The sequence below is a fragment of the Heteronotia binoei genome, chromosome 18 (genome assembly GCF_032191835.1).
Source record: "Heteronotia binoei isolate CCM8104 ecotype False Entrance Well chromosome 18, APGP_CSIRO_Hbin_v1, whole genome shotgun sequence".
NCBI classification, from domain to species: Eukaryota; Metazoa; Chordata; class Lepidosauria; order Squamata; family Gekkonidae; genus Heteronotia; species Heteronotia binoei.
The window spans coordinates 21,727,780-21,744,274 of NC_083240.1; the positions used below are offsets into that span (position 1 = coordinate 21,727,780).

A 16,495-nucleotide genomic window follows, 5' to 3' on the forward strand; every position below is an offset into this window, starting at 1 on the left:
TAAACTGCCCACTATTTTTGCAGCTCATTGACTCTTGTTCATTTTTGCGCACTGTGGTTGTTGCCAGGTTGTGTGTAAACTGTCACTAAGAGAAAACTTTGCTGAGCTGAGGTTTTCAACAGTTCTGCAGTGCAGGGTAGCAGTTTTGCAGTCATGTTGTAGGCTTTAGAAGAGCTCCGTGGCACAGAGTGTTAAAGCTGCAGTACTGCAGTCCTAAGCTCTGCTCACGACCTGCGTTCAATCCCCAGCGGAAGCTGGGTTTTCAGGTAGCCGGCTCGAGGTTGACTTAGCCTTCCATCCTTCCGAGGTCAGTAAAATCAGTACTCAGCTTGCTGGGGGGAAAGTGTAGATGACTGGGGAAGGCAATGGCAAACCACCCCGTAAAAAGTCTGCCGTGAAAACGTGAAAGCAACATCACCCCAGAGTCGGAAACGACTGGTGCTTGCACAGGGGACCTTTCCTTTCCTGTAGGCTGTAGACAGGGATGGGTATGGCTTCTGATGACCCTGCAACATAACATGGTTGTTACCCTTGCACAGCTGGGACAGACCACTTTAAGACGGCTTGCTGCAACCATGCTTAGCTTCTGAGATCTGACGAGATTAGGCTAGGTTGGGCGGTAAGGGTAAAGTGGTCAAGGTGGTAAGGGTAAAAGCAGTTTTGAACACACCTTCAGGAAGAAGTGACTTTGAGCTGTGTTCCCTCTAAGCGGAGTTAGCGTGAGCCAGCTCAGTTTTTTAGCCTCTGGCTCACAAATTTTTGTCTTAGCTCAAGTACAATGGAATTTGTGTGTTATATTTACTCATTTTAAAACATTTAGCACCTAGCTATGCAGTCCAAGCTCCATTCACGACCTGGGTTCAGATAGCCAGCTCAAGGTTGACTTAGTCTTCCATCCTTCCGAGGTCGGTAAAATGAGTACCCAGCTTGCTGGGGAGTAAAGTGTAGATGACTGGGGAAGGCAATGGCAAATCACTCCATAAAAACTCTGCCAAGAAAACGTCATGATGTGACATCACCCCATGGAGCGGTACAACTTAGTGCTTGCACAGGGGACTACCTTTACCATTTTTCCTCAAAGGGCTCAAATGCAGCTAACAAATGCTTATGTTTTTTAAAAATATATATTCTTGAACAGAATTATTCAAATACAGAATATAAAAACAATCTATAAATCTCTCTCGGCTTGACTTCGCAAACGAAGATTTAAGAAGGGTGCAGTAGTCCACGTCTGCTGCAGGCTCGCTGGTGGCTGACAAGACCAATGCGGGACAGGCAGATCCGGCCACAGTGGCTGCAGGGAAAAGTCTGATTTGGGGTTGGTGCTGTAGCAGTGCGATTCTTCCTCAATCTCCTTTTGTCCTCAAGACCAGCTATGTGTGCGTTCTCAAAGGAAGAGACAGCCTGGTGGATGGTGTTAAATGGTGGTGGAGTAAAGAGCAGTCAAGATGCAGCTGGCTTATAACAACCCCAGAGGGTTTTTAAGGTGGGAATGTTCACAGGCAGTTTACCATCACCTCCCTTTGGGGAGAGACCCTGGACTTCCTTGGGGATTGCCCATCCAAGTACTAATCCTGCTTAGCTTCTGAGACCTGATGAAATCGGGCTAGCCTGAGCCATTCAGGTAAGGGCAAAACTAAATACTCAGAAATAATGTTACACTCGTCTTTTAGTTGGACTCTCCTATGGAACACTGAAACTGAAGCTCAAATACTTTGGCCACCAAATGAGAAGCGAGCACTCCCTGGAGAAGATCCTGATGCTGGGAAAGACAGAAGGCAAAAGAAGAAGGGGACGGCCAAAGATGAGATGGCTGGACAGTGTTACTGATGTAACAAACACGAATTTGAGCAGACTTCGGTGGATGGTGGAAGACAGGAGGGCCTGGCGTGACTTGGCCCGTGGGGTCGCAAAGAGTTGGACTCGACTGTGCGACTGAACAACAAAATGGAACAGGACAGGGAAATAAATGCACACAATTTGCTTAATGTTCTCACCACATCCTAGTGGCTCTCTGCTCCCGAAACTTGCCGTATCCTATTTCCCATGAGCTAGTGCTGTAGTGGTTCCAGGTGTGCAGGTTTATGTAAATGATCCATAGTGATTCAGGGACACACAAACCTCCACACTCTTCCCCTAAAAAGCAAATTGTCTTTGCACCAGCTCCATTCTCTCTTCCAGACCACGGTGCATGTTCAGAATGGGTTGCTCTCTCCCATCCTTTCTCTCCCTATCCGGCTTGGTCCTCTTGGGATGCATTTGCACAGCCCAGGACCTTTCTTCTCCCCTGAGAAAGGATGGAGATTACACCATTGCAGGGATGTTCAAAATTCACCGCATCGCCTTCAAAACAAAATCCAGGCCAGAGGTTGACATTTGTGCCAGGTAAGTGGATTGGCCATTCTGCAGGACGAAGGGAGGGAGGAGGTCAGTCCATTCTATGCAATCAAAAAGTGGTATGGAATTGTAGTGATGGTAGAGATGGGGCCATGGATCAGAAACAGAAAAGCTGCTTTGCACTCAGAAGGTCCTGGGTTTAGTCCCCAGCATCCTTAGTTAAAAAGGATCACTTAGGAAGTGACATGAAAGACCTCTGCCTAAGACCCCGGAGAGCAGCTGCAGTCAAAAGTAGACAACACTGACCTTGGCAGAGCAAGAGTGACTCAGAACGAGGTAGATTCATATGCTGTTTCCTTCCTAATAGTTCAAGTTTTGAAATGGCTCCAATCCTTTATAGATGAGAGAACATCTTGTACCTTCACACCCTCTTAGCTCTGCTTGCTTTCTATGTGGTTGTACACAACTTCTACAATATCATAGCTTGGCATGGTCCGTTACTTGTACATTGTTTCTTTCCAACTTGAGACCAGTGTTCCTTCTACTGAGTTAGTGTGAGTTAGCTCACAGTGTTTTATCTTCCGGCTCACACATTTTTGTCTTAGCTCAGGAAGGCTGGCCCAGAGCAAACTTAATTTATGCAGCAGCCAAATCACCCGCTCACAACTTTAATGCCAGTAGCTCACAATGTAGACTTTTTGCTCACAAGGTTCCACAGCTTAGCGGGAACATTGCTTGAGACACCTCCTCCCTTCCCTGCCTCCTCAGGGATTTTTGCTGATGCTGCATAGATTGACTGTTGATTTTTGAGCTTCAGATGCTTTTGATCTCCCTATCTCTTGGCTACCCCAACCTGGATGGCCAAGGCGAGCCTGATGTCAGAAATGAAGCAGGGTTGGCCCTGGTTAGCACTCGAATGGGGGGAACTACCAAGGAAGCTCAGGGTTGTGCTGCAGAAGCAGGCAACAGCAAGCCACCTCTATTCATCTCTTGCCTGTAAAATCCTACAAGTCACTGTAAGTCAGCTATGACTTGATGGCGCTTTCCAGGGCTTTTTTGAGCAGGAACGCACAGGTACGCAGTTCTGGCTGGCGTGGTGTCAGGGAGGGTGGCCTAATACGCAAATGATCCCAGCTGGGCTTTTTTGCAGAAAAACAATGGTGACATCAGGGGGTGTGGCCTAATATGCAGATGAGTTCCTGCCAGACTTTTCCCACAAAAAAAGCCCTGGCGCTTTCTATCGCTGCTTGTTGGACTCGATTTTGTACCTTGCTTTAGCGACAAGGGCCAGCCAGTGGCTCCAAGTCAACCCTCTCCACTGATTCAAATGATTCCAACCGTCTTTCAGGTCCAAGTTCCTCTGTGTTTTTTCTCGTTCCAATAGCATGGGGAACAGGAGCAGCCACGGCTACTACCTCGCCCAGGCCATGCGCTTCAGCATCGAGGAAATCAACAACTCCAGCTGCCTTCTCCCAAACGTCACTTTGGGCTACGAAATCTATGATGTCTGCTCGGAGTTGACCAACCTCTATGCCACGCTCAGTCTCCTGTCCCAGGGGGTCAAGGGCTGTAACAGCCATCAACGCATCCCCATTGCTGACAACTACACCAGCTATTTACCCAAAACGGTGGCCTTGATCGGGCCTGACAGAAGCGAGTATGCTCTGATTACTGCCAGCCTGCTGGGCATCCTCCTTATGCCAGAGGTAACCCTGGGAAGACTGCAGTTGATGGGTTAGAGACTCAACCGAGATTGTCTGCCATTGTCTGAAGAGGGAAGTGGATGGCGTTACCTGGGGTGTGGATGGGCTCATTCGGGAGGAGATGTGCTGTGAGCAGTGTTCCCTCTAAGTTGAGTTAGCGTGAGCTAGCTCACAGATTTTTAGCCTCCAGCTCACACATTTTTGTCTTACCTCAGGAAGGATGATCCCAGAGCACAATAATTTATGCAGTAGCCCACAACTTTAATGCCAGTAGCTCACAAAGTAGAATTTTTGCTCACAGGACTCTGCAGCTTAGAGGGAACATTGGCTGCAAGCAGGGCTTTTTTTGAGCAGGAATGCACAGGAACGCAGTTCCGGCTGGCTTGGTGCTAGAGGGTGTGGCCTAATATGCAAATGAATTCCTGTTGGGCTTTTCCTACAAAAAAAGCCCCATGTGCAACAATGGTGACATCAGGGGGTGTGGCCTAATACGCAAATGAGATCCTGCTGGGCTTTTTCTACCAAAAAAGCCCTGGCTGCAAGTACTGACATACATGGAACCCACACTAACTGGCCTGAAAGTTTGCTCACTGATCAGTGAGGGACCAGAGCTCAGTGGCAGAAGCCATGCCTTGCCAACAGAAGGTCACAGGTTCAGTCCTCAGCATCTCTAGTAGTAGCTGCGGGAGGGGGGACTTTTCTCTGTTCAAGCTGTTGCCAGTCAGAGTAGACAAATTTGATAGTCCGGTGGTCTGACTCTGTAACAAACAGAAGAGGACCGCAGTAGTGTCACCAATGTAACACATACACACCCCAACAATAGAGTGCACAGGAAATTACAGATACTAACCAAGAGGAAGACTCCAGGTCAGGGGCCCCAATTTTTCTGAGCCTCCAGGCACCTTTGGAATTGTGACACAATGTGGTGGGTGTGGCCACAAAATGGCTGCCACAAGAGGTGGAGCCAGCTATGCAATGGCTGCTACAGCTTACCTTCAGTCACAAAGTGAAGATATTTCTGCCACGATGGCAGCCAATCAGAAGCCTTTCTGGGCCAAAGCCCTGCACGGTCCTGCTTACTCTCAAAAACACTTAGCAGGCTCCCAGAAAAGTGTCGGCAGGTGCCATGATGCCTACAGGCACCATATTGGGGACTCCTGCTCCAGATAAATTCACAACTCACATCTCCATCAGATTCATGAGATGTTTTTTGGGGGGGGAAACACACACACTCCATTCTACACCACACTGGTTGTTAAACCCCTTTAGGGTTGCCAGGTCTGTGTTGGAAAATACCTGGAGACTTTGGGGTGGATCCAGGAAAGGGCAGGGTATGGGCAGAGGAGGGGTCTCAGCAGGGTCCACTGAGTCCATCCTTCAAAGCAGCCATTTTCTCCAGGGAAGCTGAGTTCTGCCAGCTGGAGATCAGTTGAAAAAGTGGGAGATCTCCAGCCCCACCTGGAAGTTGGCAACCCTACTTATTTACCAGGCAGGACACAGTAACTCGGTGGGAAGTTGTACAAGGGAGAGTATCTTGGAGGATTGTGCCCACAGTGAGTACAGCCAGCAAAGGCCCTGATTTTAATTTCGCTGTTATACATAGAGCAGAATGTCCCTCTTTTCATCTACGGAATGTCACAGTGGAGAAGATTTCACTTCGGTCTACTTACCTTACAGTCATTACCACCAACATTCTTTCCTGCCTTGTTTTGGCTTGCTCTAACCCTCTCTTCCAGGTCAGCTATGAAGCCAGCAGTCCATTGCTAAGCCTTAAGCGCACCTACCCCTCCTTCCTGCGCACCATCCCCAGTGACCGCCTGCAAGCAGAGGCCTTGGTGAGCCTGCTGAAGGCTTTTGGGTGGACCTGGGTGGTGGCAGTGGGCAGCGAAAACACCTACGGGCGCCAGGGCCTGCGGACGTTGCACGAGGTGGCCACCAAGGAAGGCATCTGCTTCGCCTATCAAGGGGTCGTCTTCATGGAAACTAGCAACACGGAACTGGTGGCAAATGTGCAAGTCGTACTGGCTTCCGACACCAAGGTTGCCATCCTCTTTGCCAACAAGCGTGGTGCTGAAGTGTTCTTCCTGGAGGTCGTGCGGCAGAACGCAACCGGGAAGGTGTGGCTGGGCACCGAGGATTGGTCGTTGTCTCGAGAAATCTGGGGAATCCACGGCATTCATGGTATTGGCACAGTGATTGGAGTGACAATCATGCAGGCGCCACTCCCAGAAATGTGGGCATTTGAGGTTGCTTCAGAGCATTCAGAGAGTCACAGAGTTCAGGCCTCCTGTTTCCAGGGTTGCAGGGAAACCTGCAGCCAGCACTGTTCCCAGTTGTATGTACCATCACTACCACCTATACTGGAGTCATCTCCATACGACACGCAAGGCGCTTTCAATGTGTATTCTGCCATCTATGCTGTGGCGCACAGCCTCCATCGCTTGCTGGGCTGCCAAACGGGGGTGTGCCGCAAGGATTCTGTCTATCCCTGGCAGGTGAGCATCAATTTTTCACTGGGTATGACAAATGCCATGCTTGGCTGGGGGAAAGAGTGCGGGAGTTTCCATGTGGGGGAAACACAATGAGCTTTCCTGAGATCTGGGATCCTGAGATCCTGAGATCCTGAGAGGGGGGGGCGTTAAGAGAGAAATGAAATGATGAGGAAGCCTTCAGCCAGTACCTATGTCCCTGCTCTTAACCAAACCATGACACTATAGCAGGGCTTGGTACCCTTTTGTAATTAAAGAGCTAAACTGCGTCAACATGCAGAGCCAGAAATCAACAGAGAGCCAGTGTAATAAAGCCCATTTGCATCACTGAAAATATACAGTTTAACATTACTGATGATTGACATGTGAGTTAATAATCCATAACATTTCCACAGTGCAAACACTGGTTGTACTGAGTCCTTTATTAGGAAGTGGCACACATGAAGTCTCACAGTAAGTCATCAGTGCATATACAGGGGCATCCTGCATGATTGTTTTAGTAGTGCATTGGCATTAATCTGCACATGGTTCACTTTGATTATTGGCAACCATCATTTCTGTCCTGTCCCATCTCTTAGAAGCCCTTTAGTCCCACACAGATCTTTGCTTACTGTTCCCAGCATTATTAACTTGAAGGTTTCATTTTTATCTCAAAAGACCCACATTTGGCTCTAGTGCTATAGGTCAGGGGTGGCCGGTAACTCTCCAGATGTTTTTTTGCCTACAACTCCCATCAGCCCCAGCCAGCATGGCCAATGGCTGGGGCTGATGGGAGTTGTAGGCAGAAACATCTGGAGAGCTACCGTTGGCCATTCCTGCTATAGGTTGCAAACCCATGGGCTTTACTGACACTGAAATGTGGAGGGATTCCATCAGAAACAAGAAAGGCAGGGTGACCATCTTTACTGAGGACCAGAGTCTTTTACAGTCTGATCCTCTACACATTTACTTAAAACTAAGCCCCCAGGAGCACAGGTCATTGAAAAACATGTAGGACTGCGGTTTTATTGTATCTTGTTCTCCATTAGCACCTGAGAAGAATTGGCTTGGATTGGACCATAAGTTTCTACGCTGCATGTAATAATTTTTTAAAACCCTCAGAATTTAGAGATACGAGTGGTGGAAGGGGGGAGGGGAAAATACACATCAGAATAAGTTCCCAAATTTATAGTGTAATCCTAAACAAAGTCACACGCTGCTACCACCATTGACTTCAAAGGGTTTTGAACTGGGTAAGTCTGTTTAGGTTTGCACGGGTGATGTTGGGGAGGATTAACAATAGAGATGCTTGCTTTACCTAGTCTGAATGGAAGAGATATCAATTCAGATTTTATGTGCTCGTTTTTAATTCACCTAAGCGAAATTGTAGTTCCAGGAGCAAAGCAACCACCTAATCTATTTAGTTTAGCCACCTTCCCAGCAGGCAAATAGACTCTTTCTCATCAATACTACAAACTTAACTGGTTTTGGAGCAATTTCCCCTTCATCAGAGAACTCTGGGAACTGCCACTGAGCATGTAGTTACCCTCACCAAATGGTAGCTGGATACGGGGGGGAGGGGGTGCCATAACAGTTATCCATTAATAGAACAAAGTATGAGTCCAGTGTCATCTTTAAGACCAAGTTTTATTCACTGTATGCACTTTCCTGTGCATGCACAATTCCTCAGATACTTGAGGAAGTGTGCACACACAAGAAAGCACATATGCACAGTGAATAAGACTTTGTTGGTCTTAAAGGTGACACTGGACTCAAATTTTGTTCTGTCGCTTCAGACCAACACGACTACCCACCTGAAGTTATCCAGGGAATGTATTTGAAGAAGTGTGCATGCACACGAAAGCATATACCCAGAATTAAACTTGTTGGTCTTAAAGGTGCCAATGGACTCAAACTTTTTCCTGTTGCGTCAGATCAGGAATGAAACCCAAAGAAGTTTGCAGTGCAGACAAAACCTTGGACAGTGACTCTCACAATTTCTCACTCTCTCCTGCAGCTCCTAAAAGAAATGAAAGAGGTGAACTTCAGTGTGAAAGGCAGGCAGATCTATTTTGACAGCAATGGGGACCCCTTGACAGGCTACGACCTTGTCCAGTGGAAGTGGGCAAACCAGACATGGTTCTATGATGTGATTGCCACATTCAGCATTAAACCAGTCCACCTGACCATCTACAGGGACAAACTGCAGTGGCACACTGGAGATAACCAGGTAAGAAGAACACCTGGGAGCCACAAGGTTGTGGTAAGGTGGTTCCCTTTTGCCACACATTGGTGACAATTTGAAAATGGAAGGTCTCTTCCTCCTGAGGTGCTTGATGATGCCTCTAGTCAAACAAGACTGACAGGTTTTTATATCGTTTCGAAATCCTGTCCTGCAAAACAAGTTTAATGATTTGGGCAGTGGGGGGGGGGGAGACAGTGGTGCTAAAGGACTAAAGTAGTGTATGGTGTTGGACGCAGGACCAGCTCACCCACTAGGCAAACTAGACGCTTGCCTAGGGTGCCGGGAGGGAGGGGGTGCCAAATTGAGCTCCCCCGCCCATGACAAATGCCTAGTTTGCCTGCCTGCCTCTCTCCCCTCCGCCGCCGCCGCTCTTTTCCTTCCCTTCCTTTCCCTCCCCGCCTCCCCATCGCTGCCGCCACTGCACTTTTCCTTCCCTTCCTGCTCGCCCCCCTGATTGCTGCCACATTTTTCCTGCCCGCCCATCGTCGCCGCTGCTCTTTTCCTTCCCTCCCCTCCCCACCCCCGCATTGCCACCACCACCACCACCACCGCACTTTCCTTCCCCTCCCTCCCTGCCTGCCCCCCATCGCTGCTGTTCTTTTCCTTCCCTTCCCTCTTGCCCCCCCCCATCACCGCTGCATTTTTCCTTCCCTCAGGCCCTAGCCTTTCTAGCGTATCCCCACGGCTGCCGCCTACTTGCGAGTAGGTGCGGGGTTACTCACAAGTAGGCAGCAGATCCAGTGACTGGGGTGGGGTGGAACTCTGCAGCTCAGGGCGCCAGAAGGGCTAGGGCCGGCCCTGGCTGGACGCAATCTTTGTCAGAAGCTGCTGTCTGCGGCTGAGACTGGGCAAAGGTCCTGTGAAAACAATTTATGTATTAATCAGAGAGCTCTCTCATGCTCTGGGTCTCCCAAGTCCCAAAGCATTGAACATGTGAAATTGCCTTGTACTGAAACAGACCATTTGTCTGTCAGGGTCAGTATTATTGACCCTGACTGGCTGTCCAAGGTCTCAGGCTGAGGTCATTCACATCACTTCCTACCTGATTCTTTGACTGGAGAATTTGAACCTGGGACCTCCTGCATGCAGATGCTCTAACAGTGGACCAGGGCACCTTCCCATTCCCCCTGGGGCTGTATCATGTGATATTTCTGAACCAGAAGAGCCCTGCTGGATTAGTCCATCTTGTCCAACCTGTTGCCTTGGAGGACCCACAAGCTGGGCACAGAGACCAAGGCCTCCCCATGATGTCACCTACTAGCAGTTTTTCAGAGGTGAACTGCCTCTAGATATGGAGGATCCCTTCACTCCCCATGGCTGGTAGCCACTGATGGACAGCCATCTCCTCCATAAATCCGTCTAATCCCCTTTGAAAGACTTCTCTGCCTAGCCTTAATGAATGAAATGTGTTCAGCAAATTCAACACTCCCATGGTTTAGCCACCGGGACCACAACATGGGCTCTCAAGCATGTACCTGGAAACGGTCTGGCCATGTTGTTTTGTGCTCCTCTTCCCCAGGTTCCTGTCTCAATCTGTTCCAAAGACTGTGAGGCGGGGGAACAGAAGGTATTGCAGGGGACCCATCAGTGCTGTTTCCATTGTGTGGCCTGCTCTCCGGGGACCTTCCTGAACAAGAGCAGTGAGTGAAGCATTGACAGCGGCCCACAAAGAAAGGGAAGCTGGCTGCCCCAGTTCCACCTCCCTTCCCTCTGTCCTGTGGCTTTCCCCAGGCAGCTGAGAGCTGAGCTTGAAGATGCAAAACTCTCCTTCCTGCGTCCCTCTGAAAGAGGGTGGCATGGAAATAGGAGCACTGTTTGGCCACCCTAGGTGAAAATTGGTCATTCCTGAAATTTCCATTCTTCAGGCATCTTGTGTGTGTGTGTGTGGGGGGGATGCGATAGAATGGCCATCGTACTTCCATAAGGTGCCAAACCCGTGGTGGTGGCTGGAGACCTTCCACTATTATAACTAATCTCTAGGTGACAGAAATCAGTTCTCCTGGAGAAAAGGTGGATTCTAGGGCATCATATCCCACTGAAGGTGGACCCTAGGGCATCATATCCCACTGAAGTCCCACCCGTCTCCAAACCCCACCCTCCCCAGCCTCCACCCCTCAAATCTCCAGGACTTCCCAACCTGGAGCAGGCAACCCTATCCTTCCACCTCAACTGTAGCGCCTTTCTTTCTCCATAAAAATGAATGGGGCATGGGGATGGGTCTGCCATCAGGTAAAGTCATGGAGAGAGAGAGCAATGGCCACAGTGGAGACTTTTGTGTCATCGGGGCTTGGTTGAGAAGCAAATGGTATCACCCTGCCTCTAACAGATCCATTCCCCAGCTCGTTCCATACAAATTAATGGACAGCTCCATTCTGTACACCATGTATATGGCAGGAAGAGCCAAACTTTTAGGGGTCCACCCTGCAAGCACCCATGGTGCCTTACAGAGTCAACTAGTGGGGCTGGCAAGTGTTGGATGTGAGGCCTTCTTTCACTGATTTCCTTTCTCCCTCTTTCAGATCCCTACACTTGTCAAATGTGCCCGGAAGACCAGTGGGCCCCTACCGGAAGTGACACCTGCTCCCCCCGAGCCACCATCTTCCTCCACTGGAGCGACCGCATCTCTCAGGCTCTCCTGTCTGCCACCACCCTGCTGCTCTTGCTGCTGGCCGGGGCCATCTTTATCTTTGTTCGGAAAGCCGACACACCTGTTGTGAAGTCTGCTGGGGGCTGGCTGTGCTTGGTCATGTTGAGCGCTCTGGCCAGCGCCGACGTCAGCCTCTATTGCTTTTTCGGGGTCCCCAACAGGTTCACCTGCCTGCTGAGGGTATCAATGTACACTGTTAGTTTTAACATCTGCCTGGCCTGCATGGCAGCCCGCTCCTTCCAGATCGTCTTGATCTTCAAGATGGCCACCAAGGCTCCAGGCCTGTATGAGGCCTGGAAGAATCATCACGGATGCAGCCTCTTCATAGTCAGCTGTACTGGGCTACAGGGGGCGATGTTCCTGGTCTATCTGTGTGCTACTCCACCATTTCCCCACAAGAATTATGACATGGCTGACCAAGTGATCCTCCTGGAATGCAAAGAGCGCAACCCTGTGATCCCTTTTGTGGGATTTTTGGGCAACGGGCTGTTGGGTATCTTCTGCTTTGTCATCAGCTACATGGGCAAAGATCTGCCCAACAGCTACAACGAGGCCAAGTGCACCACCTTCAGCCTGATCATCTACTTTGTCTCTTTAATCTCCTATTTCACCACCATCAGCGTCTACAAGGGCAAGTACCTGCCAGCTGTTCACGTCGGCTCTCTCCTCTTCCCCCTCTTCGGCATCTTCGGAAGCTACTTCATCCCCAAGATCTACATCATCCTCTTCCAATCTGAGCTCAACACCCACGAACATTTTCAGATGTCTATTCAGAGCTACACCAAAAAGAAAAATGTGACAAATTGAAGGGGGTGGATGGTCTGGGGAAGCCACCATGAAAGCAGGGATGGCTCAGCTCAGTAGGTTCTATCGGTGGCTTTATGGGGTAACAGAGCAGCAGAGATTCACTGCTAAGCAGGAAGTGCTTCTAGAGAAGCGGTTTTCAAACATTTTGAAGCAGGACCCACTTCTAGGGTTCCGGCCTCCCAGTGGCAGTGGGAGCTCTCCCGCGACGACAGCTGATCTCCAAGTGACAGATCAGTTCCTCTGGAGAAAACGGCCGCTTTGGAAGGTGGACTCTATGGCGTTATAACCCACTGAAGTCCCTCCCTTCCTCAAAGCCCACCCTCCTCAGGCTCCACCAGCAAAAGCACCAGGTATTTCCCAACCTGGAGCTGGCAGCCCTACCCACTTCTAAGTTTGCTGCGCCATCTGAAGCAAACCAATGGGCTTAGAAAGGGGTAGCTCTGCTCAGGATGGCCCAGGGAGTGTATTTTGGGGGCTGTCTGGCTGTATTTTTCGAGACCCACTTGCCTAATTATGTGCTACTTTGCCCCTCCTCCCCAACATCAAACACAAGAATCTCTCATCCCTTAACACTGAAATTTATTTTATTTTTCATATGTTGTGTTTATGAACATTGTTATACCCTAAGTTGGTTCCCTGTGGAGAAGAGAGCCCTGGAGGCCAACGACATTTTTGTACTGTTTGCTTTGATGACAGAAGTAAAGCACAGGTGGAGGCCCAGAGAGGCTCCCGGGAGCAGAGGCTACACCAACCCACACCAGTTGCAGTGAGCAAGAGAACCTGCACGCTCCAATTCCAAGCACTGTGTGTCTACTTCTCTCTTGGCTTGTTCCAGAATCTAAAATTCTTCTTTCTTCAGATGCAAACTCATGTTTGTGATCAGTTTAGTTTCTACTTTTTGCCTGTAGATGGTGACTGGCATTTGTGGTTTTTATGGTTTTGGTTCTGTTTGTATTGTAAGCTGCCTCATGTTACATAAGGTAGAAAAACAGCTAATAAATGCCTTAAATAAACAAACAATATTTGCCTTCTCCATTCAGATTGGGTTGGGGGGGGCCCTCTTTCAAGCCCTAAAGACAAAGCCATTTTCAACCCCATTGAGGAGATGCCTGCAGTCAATAGGAAACATTTCTTTTTGAGCTGCTCTAGGCCAAGCCCATGAGATAGACTCCTTCAATGCTGGATTAGATGACCCTGGAGCTCCTTTCCAGCTCCATGATGCTATGAAAGTAACCCATTTCTCCTACCCTACTGAGTCAGCAAGTTGTATTTCATGCCTATTTCACACATCATACAGAAGCAATGAGCGTCCCAGAGTCTTCTTTTTCAAGTCACTATTGCTCCTCCTTCCTTTTGGCCTCTAAAAGAGAAGGAGGAGGAGGAAGAGATGGAGATTGGATTCATACCACACCCTTCACACGGAATCTCAGAGCTGCTTACAATCTCCTTTTCTTTCCCCTCCCCACAACGACACCCTGTGAGGTAGATGGGGCTGAGAGAGCTCTTTTGAGAACTACTCTTGAGAAAACAGCCCTTTCAAGAACTGTGACTGACCCAAGGTCACTCAGGAGGTCTGTGTAGAAGTGGGGAATCAAAGTTCTCCCAGATTAGAACCCACACACTAAACCACTACACCAAACTGGCATTTTTGTGTCCCAATTTGAGAACCACTTCTGTAGAGGGAGGAATGCAGGTCCCCAGCCAAGCTCTTAAATCAACATAGTTCTTTATTTTTGACAATATTTATACCCCACTTTTCTCCTCAATAGGGAACCCAAAGTGGCTTACAACTTCAGTCTTGGTTTTTCCTCACAACAGCCATCCTCTGGACTGAGAGAATGACTGGCCCAAGGCCACCCAATGAGATTCTGTGACAAAGTGGAGATTCAAACCTTGCTCTCTGAGATCCTAGTCTGACACACTAACCACAACACCACACTGGTGTGCCTCTCTCCACTTTCCCTCCACTGAACCCCCCTTTTCCTCACTCCATGCAAGAGAAGAATAAAAAAAAGTTTTCTCTTATTTGGGCAGGATAGGCAGGTAGAGATTTCATGGTGCAGGCTCCATTATGCCACGCTCAGATGATCCTCCAAGCCACCATTTCTTCACAGTTCATGTGCAAAACTCTTCTGTTAGCAGCAAGAGCCCATCGGCCTTCAAAGGTATTAAAGTTAGAAGCAAACACTTTTAAAGGTATGCATTGTCATGTATGTGTACCAGACACAGGATACATGAACACAACATCATAAACACAACATCATCAAAATACAGGAAGAGCCGTATTGGATTCGACCAATGATCCCTCTGATCCAACATCCTGTTCTCCAGTAGCCAACCAGAAGGCTCATAACAAGGGGCGCAAAGGTCAAAACTTCCTACAGGTTTTGTCTCAGCAACTGGTACTCAAAGGTATACTATTGCTGAACATGGAGGTTCTATTTAACCAGCTTCACTAATAGCCAAACTGGACGTCATGATTTTTCACAAACTAGGCTTGGGTTCCCTGACCTGACTTCAGTCATAAAACAATCTGCTGCGGGGAATTTATTTCTTTTAAACATCACCACTGTTTCCAGTTGAATTGGCAGATCAAGTCACCGGTATACCGTATGGGAATCGGTTTCCATATGGAATAATGGAGTGTCCAGCAGACATTTCGCTCCCCCCGCTTTCTGATAACCCTCCAAAGTGGGGGAGGGCCTCCAAACCAGGGGATCCCCTGCCCCCACATGGGGATTGGCAACCCTAGTTAATCACAATGCAATATTAATAAATACTGTTCTTAAGTTTGTTAGTCACGAATCTCAATAACAACTCGTTTTTATCTCGAGCCAGTAGCATTAAAAACCATAAGTCTCGTTTGATTTATTCCTCCGGTTTCTAGCATCCGGGGGCGGGACTGACATGCCCCGCCTCTTTAATAATTTATCCTGCATTTACCCCGCCCACGGCCCCGCCCCTACTGCCGCTCGCGCGCGCCCCCTCTCTCCCTCCTTTTCGCGTCGTGACGTCACGTGTCCCAAGATGGCGCCGGTTTGGCTCATGTCTCCCTCTCAGCCTGGGCTGTAGCCGCGGCAGGGGGGGGAGGGGAGGCGCGACGATATAGAGGGCTGAGGTAAATGGGGGCTGAGGGAGTTTTTCTTTCGCGCTGGGTTTCTGCTTCCATATGGTTGCAGAGCACTGAAGGGTGCGGGGAAGCCTTCCAGAATTCTTCCCTGAGAGATGGGGAGGGGAGGCAGGCAATGCAACCCCCACACACACACCTGCCCTTTCGTTCGCTTTCTGTTTATTTTTTGATAATTTTACTAGGGCTTTATGTTCTGCAGCCTCTCAGCATGACAGCGACTCTGCTTTGGTCATCCCTAATATAATAATTCCTTTTTCATCTTCTTTGCCCCTCCCTCCCATACTTGCCCAAGTGCCAGACAAGGCGTATTTACTCTGAAGAAGTAAATATCACTGAGGGCAGTGGGGCATCTTCCTATGTAAGCATGCTGGACGGTTGCTGCTCTGGATTTCTCCCTTTTGTGCCACCTTCAGTTTGTGAACGAAGAGCCATCTCCTTTCCCTGCTTCTGCACAGAGGACAGGTTTCCTGTCTGCTGATCCTGCCCTTTCTCTCCTAATTTTGCTCACCTTCTCTTTGATTTGGAAGCTGTAAATAAACACTTGAGACTGCTCTCAATATAGAATGTAAAGGATTAATTTAAAAAAAATGTGAAAGGAAGTTTCGCAAGGTAGAGTGGCTGGGATAGTCTGTCTCTGTCCCCAGAATATTTCAGGCAAGCTTTTTTGCAGGGTTTTTTTTTTTTTGCAGAGGTCCATCAGTGGCTATTAGCCACCACATATTGTTGGAACTCTCTGTCTGGGGCAGTGATGCTCTGTATTCTTGATGCTTGGGGGGGCAACAGTGTCCTGACCCCACTGATGGACCTCCTGGTGACATCTGGGTTTTTTGGCCACTGTGTGACACAGTGTTGGACTGGATGGGCCATTAGCCTGATCCAACATGGCTTCTCTTATGTTCAGTTGGAGTCTAGTAATGTAGGCTGGTGCTGTGTTGATCCACCCCTGTTTTATCCTCTTCACTATTCTTTTCTCTTTGCATGCATCTGGTCTAAATTCTTTGTGCTTTCATAATCCGCAGTCCATGTTTTATTGATCACCATTCTCTTCTTGATGTGTTTTAGGCAGATGTCAGCCCATTGTTAACTACTTCATATTCACCTCCAGCAGAGCCTCCCTGGTGGTGGTGGTGGTGGTGGTGGTGGTGGTGGTGGTGGTGG

The 16,495-nt window shown here is 48.9% G+C and overlaps 1 protein-coding gene across 1 annotated transcript; it reads left to right on the forward strand.

The window, feature by feature from the left end:
* Nucleotides 1–3,682: 3,682 nt before the first annotated feature.
* On the forward strand, nucleotides 3,683–12,207 carry TAS1R1 (taste 1 receptor member 1). Its single transcript, XM_060259156.1, has 5 exons — nucleotides 3,683–4,043; nucleotides 5,777–6,535; nucleotides 8,526–8,738; nucleotides 10,273–10,393; nucleotides 11,273–12,207. Exons 1-5 carry the CDS (start codon nucleotides 3,723–3,725, stop codon nucleotides 12,205–12,207), a joined length of 2,349 nt encoding a protein of 782 aa, XP_060115139.1. The 5' UTR covers nucleotides 3,683–3,722.
* The last annotated feature ends 4,288 nt before the right edge of the window (nucleotides 12,208–16,495 follow it).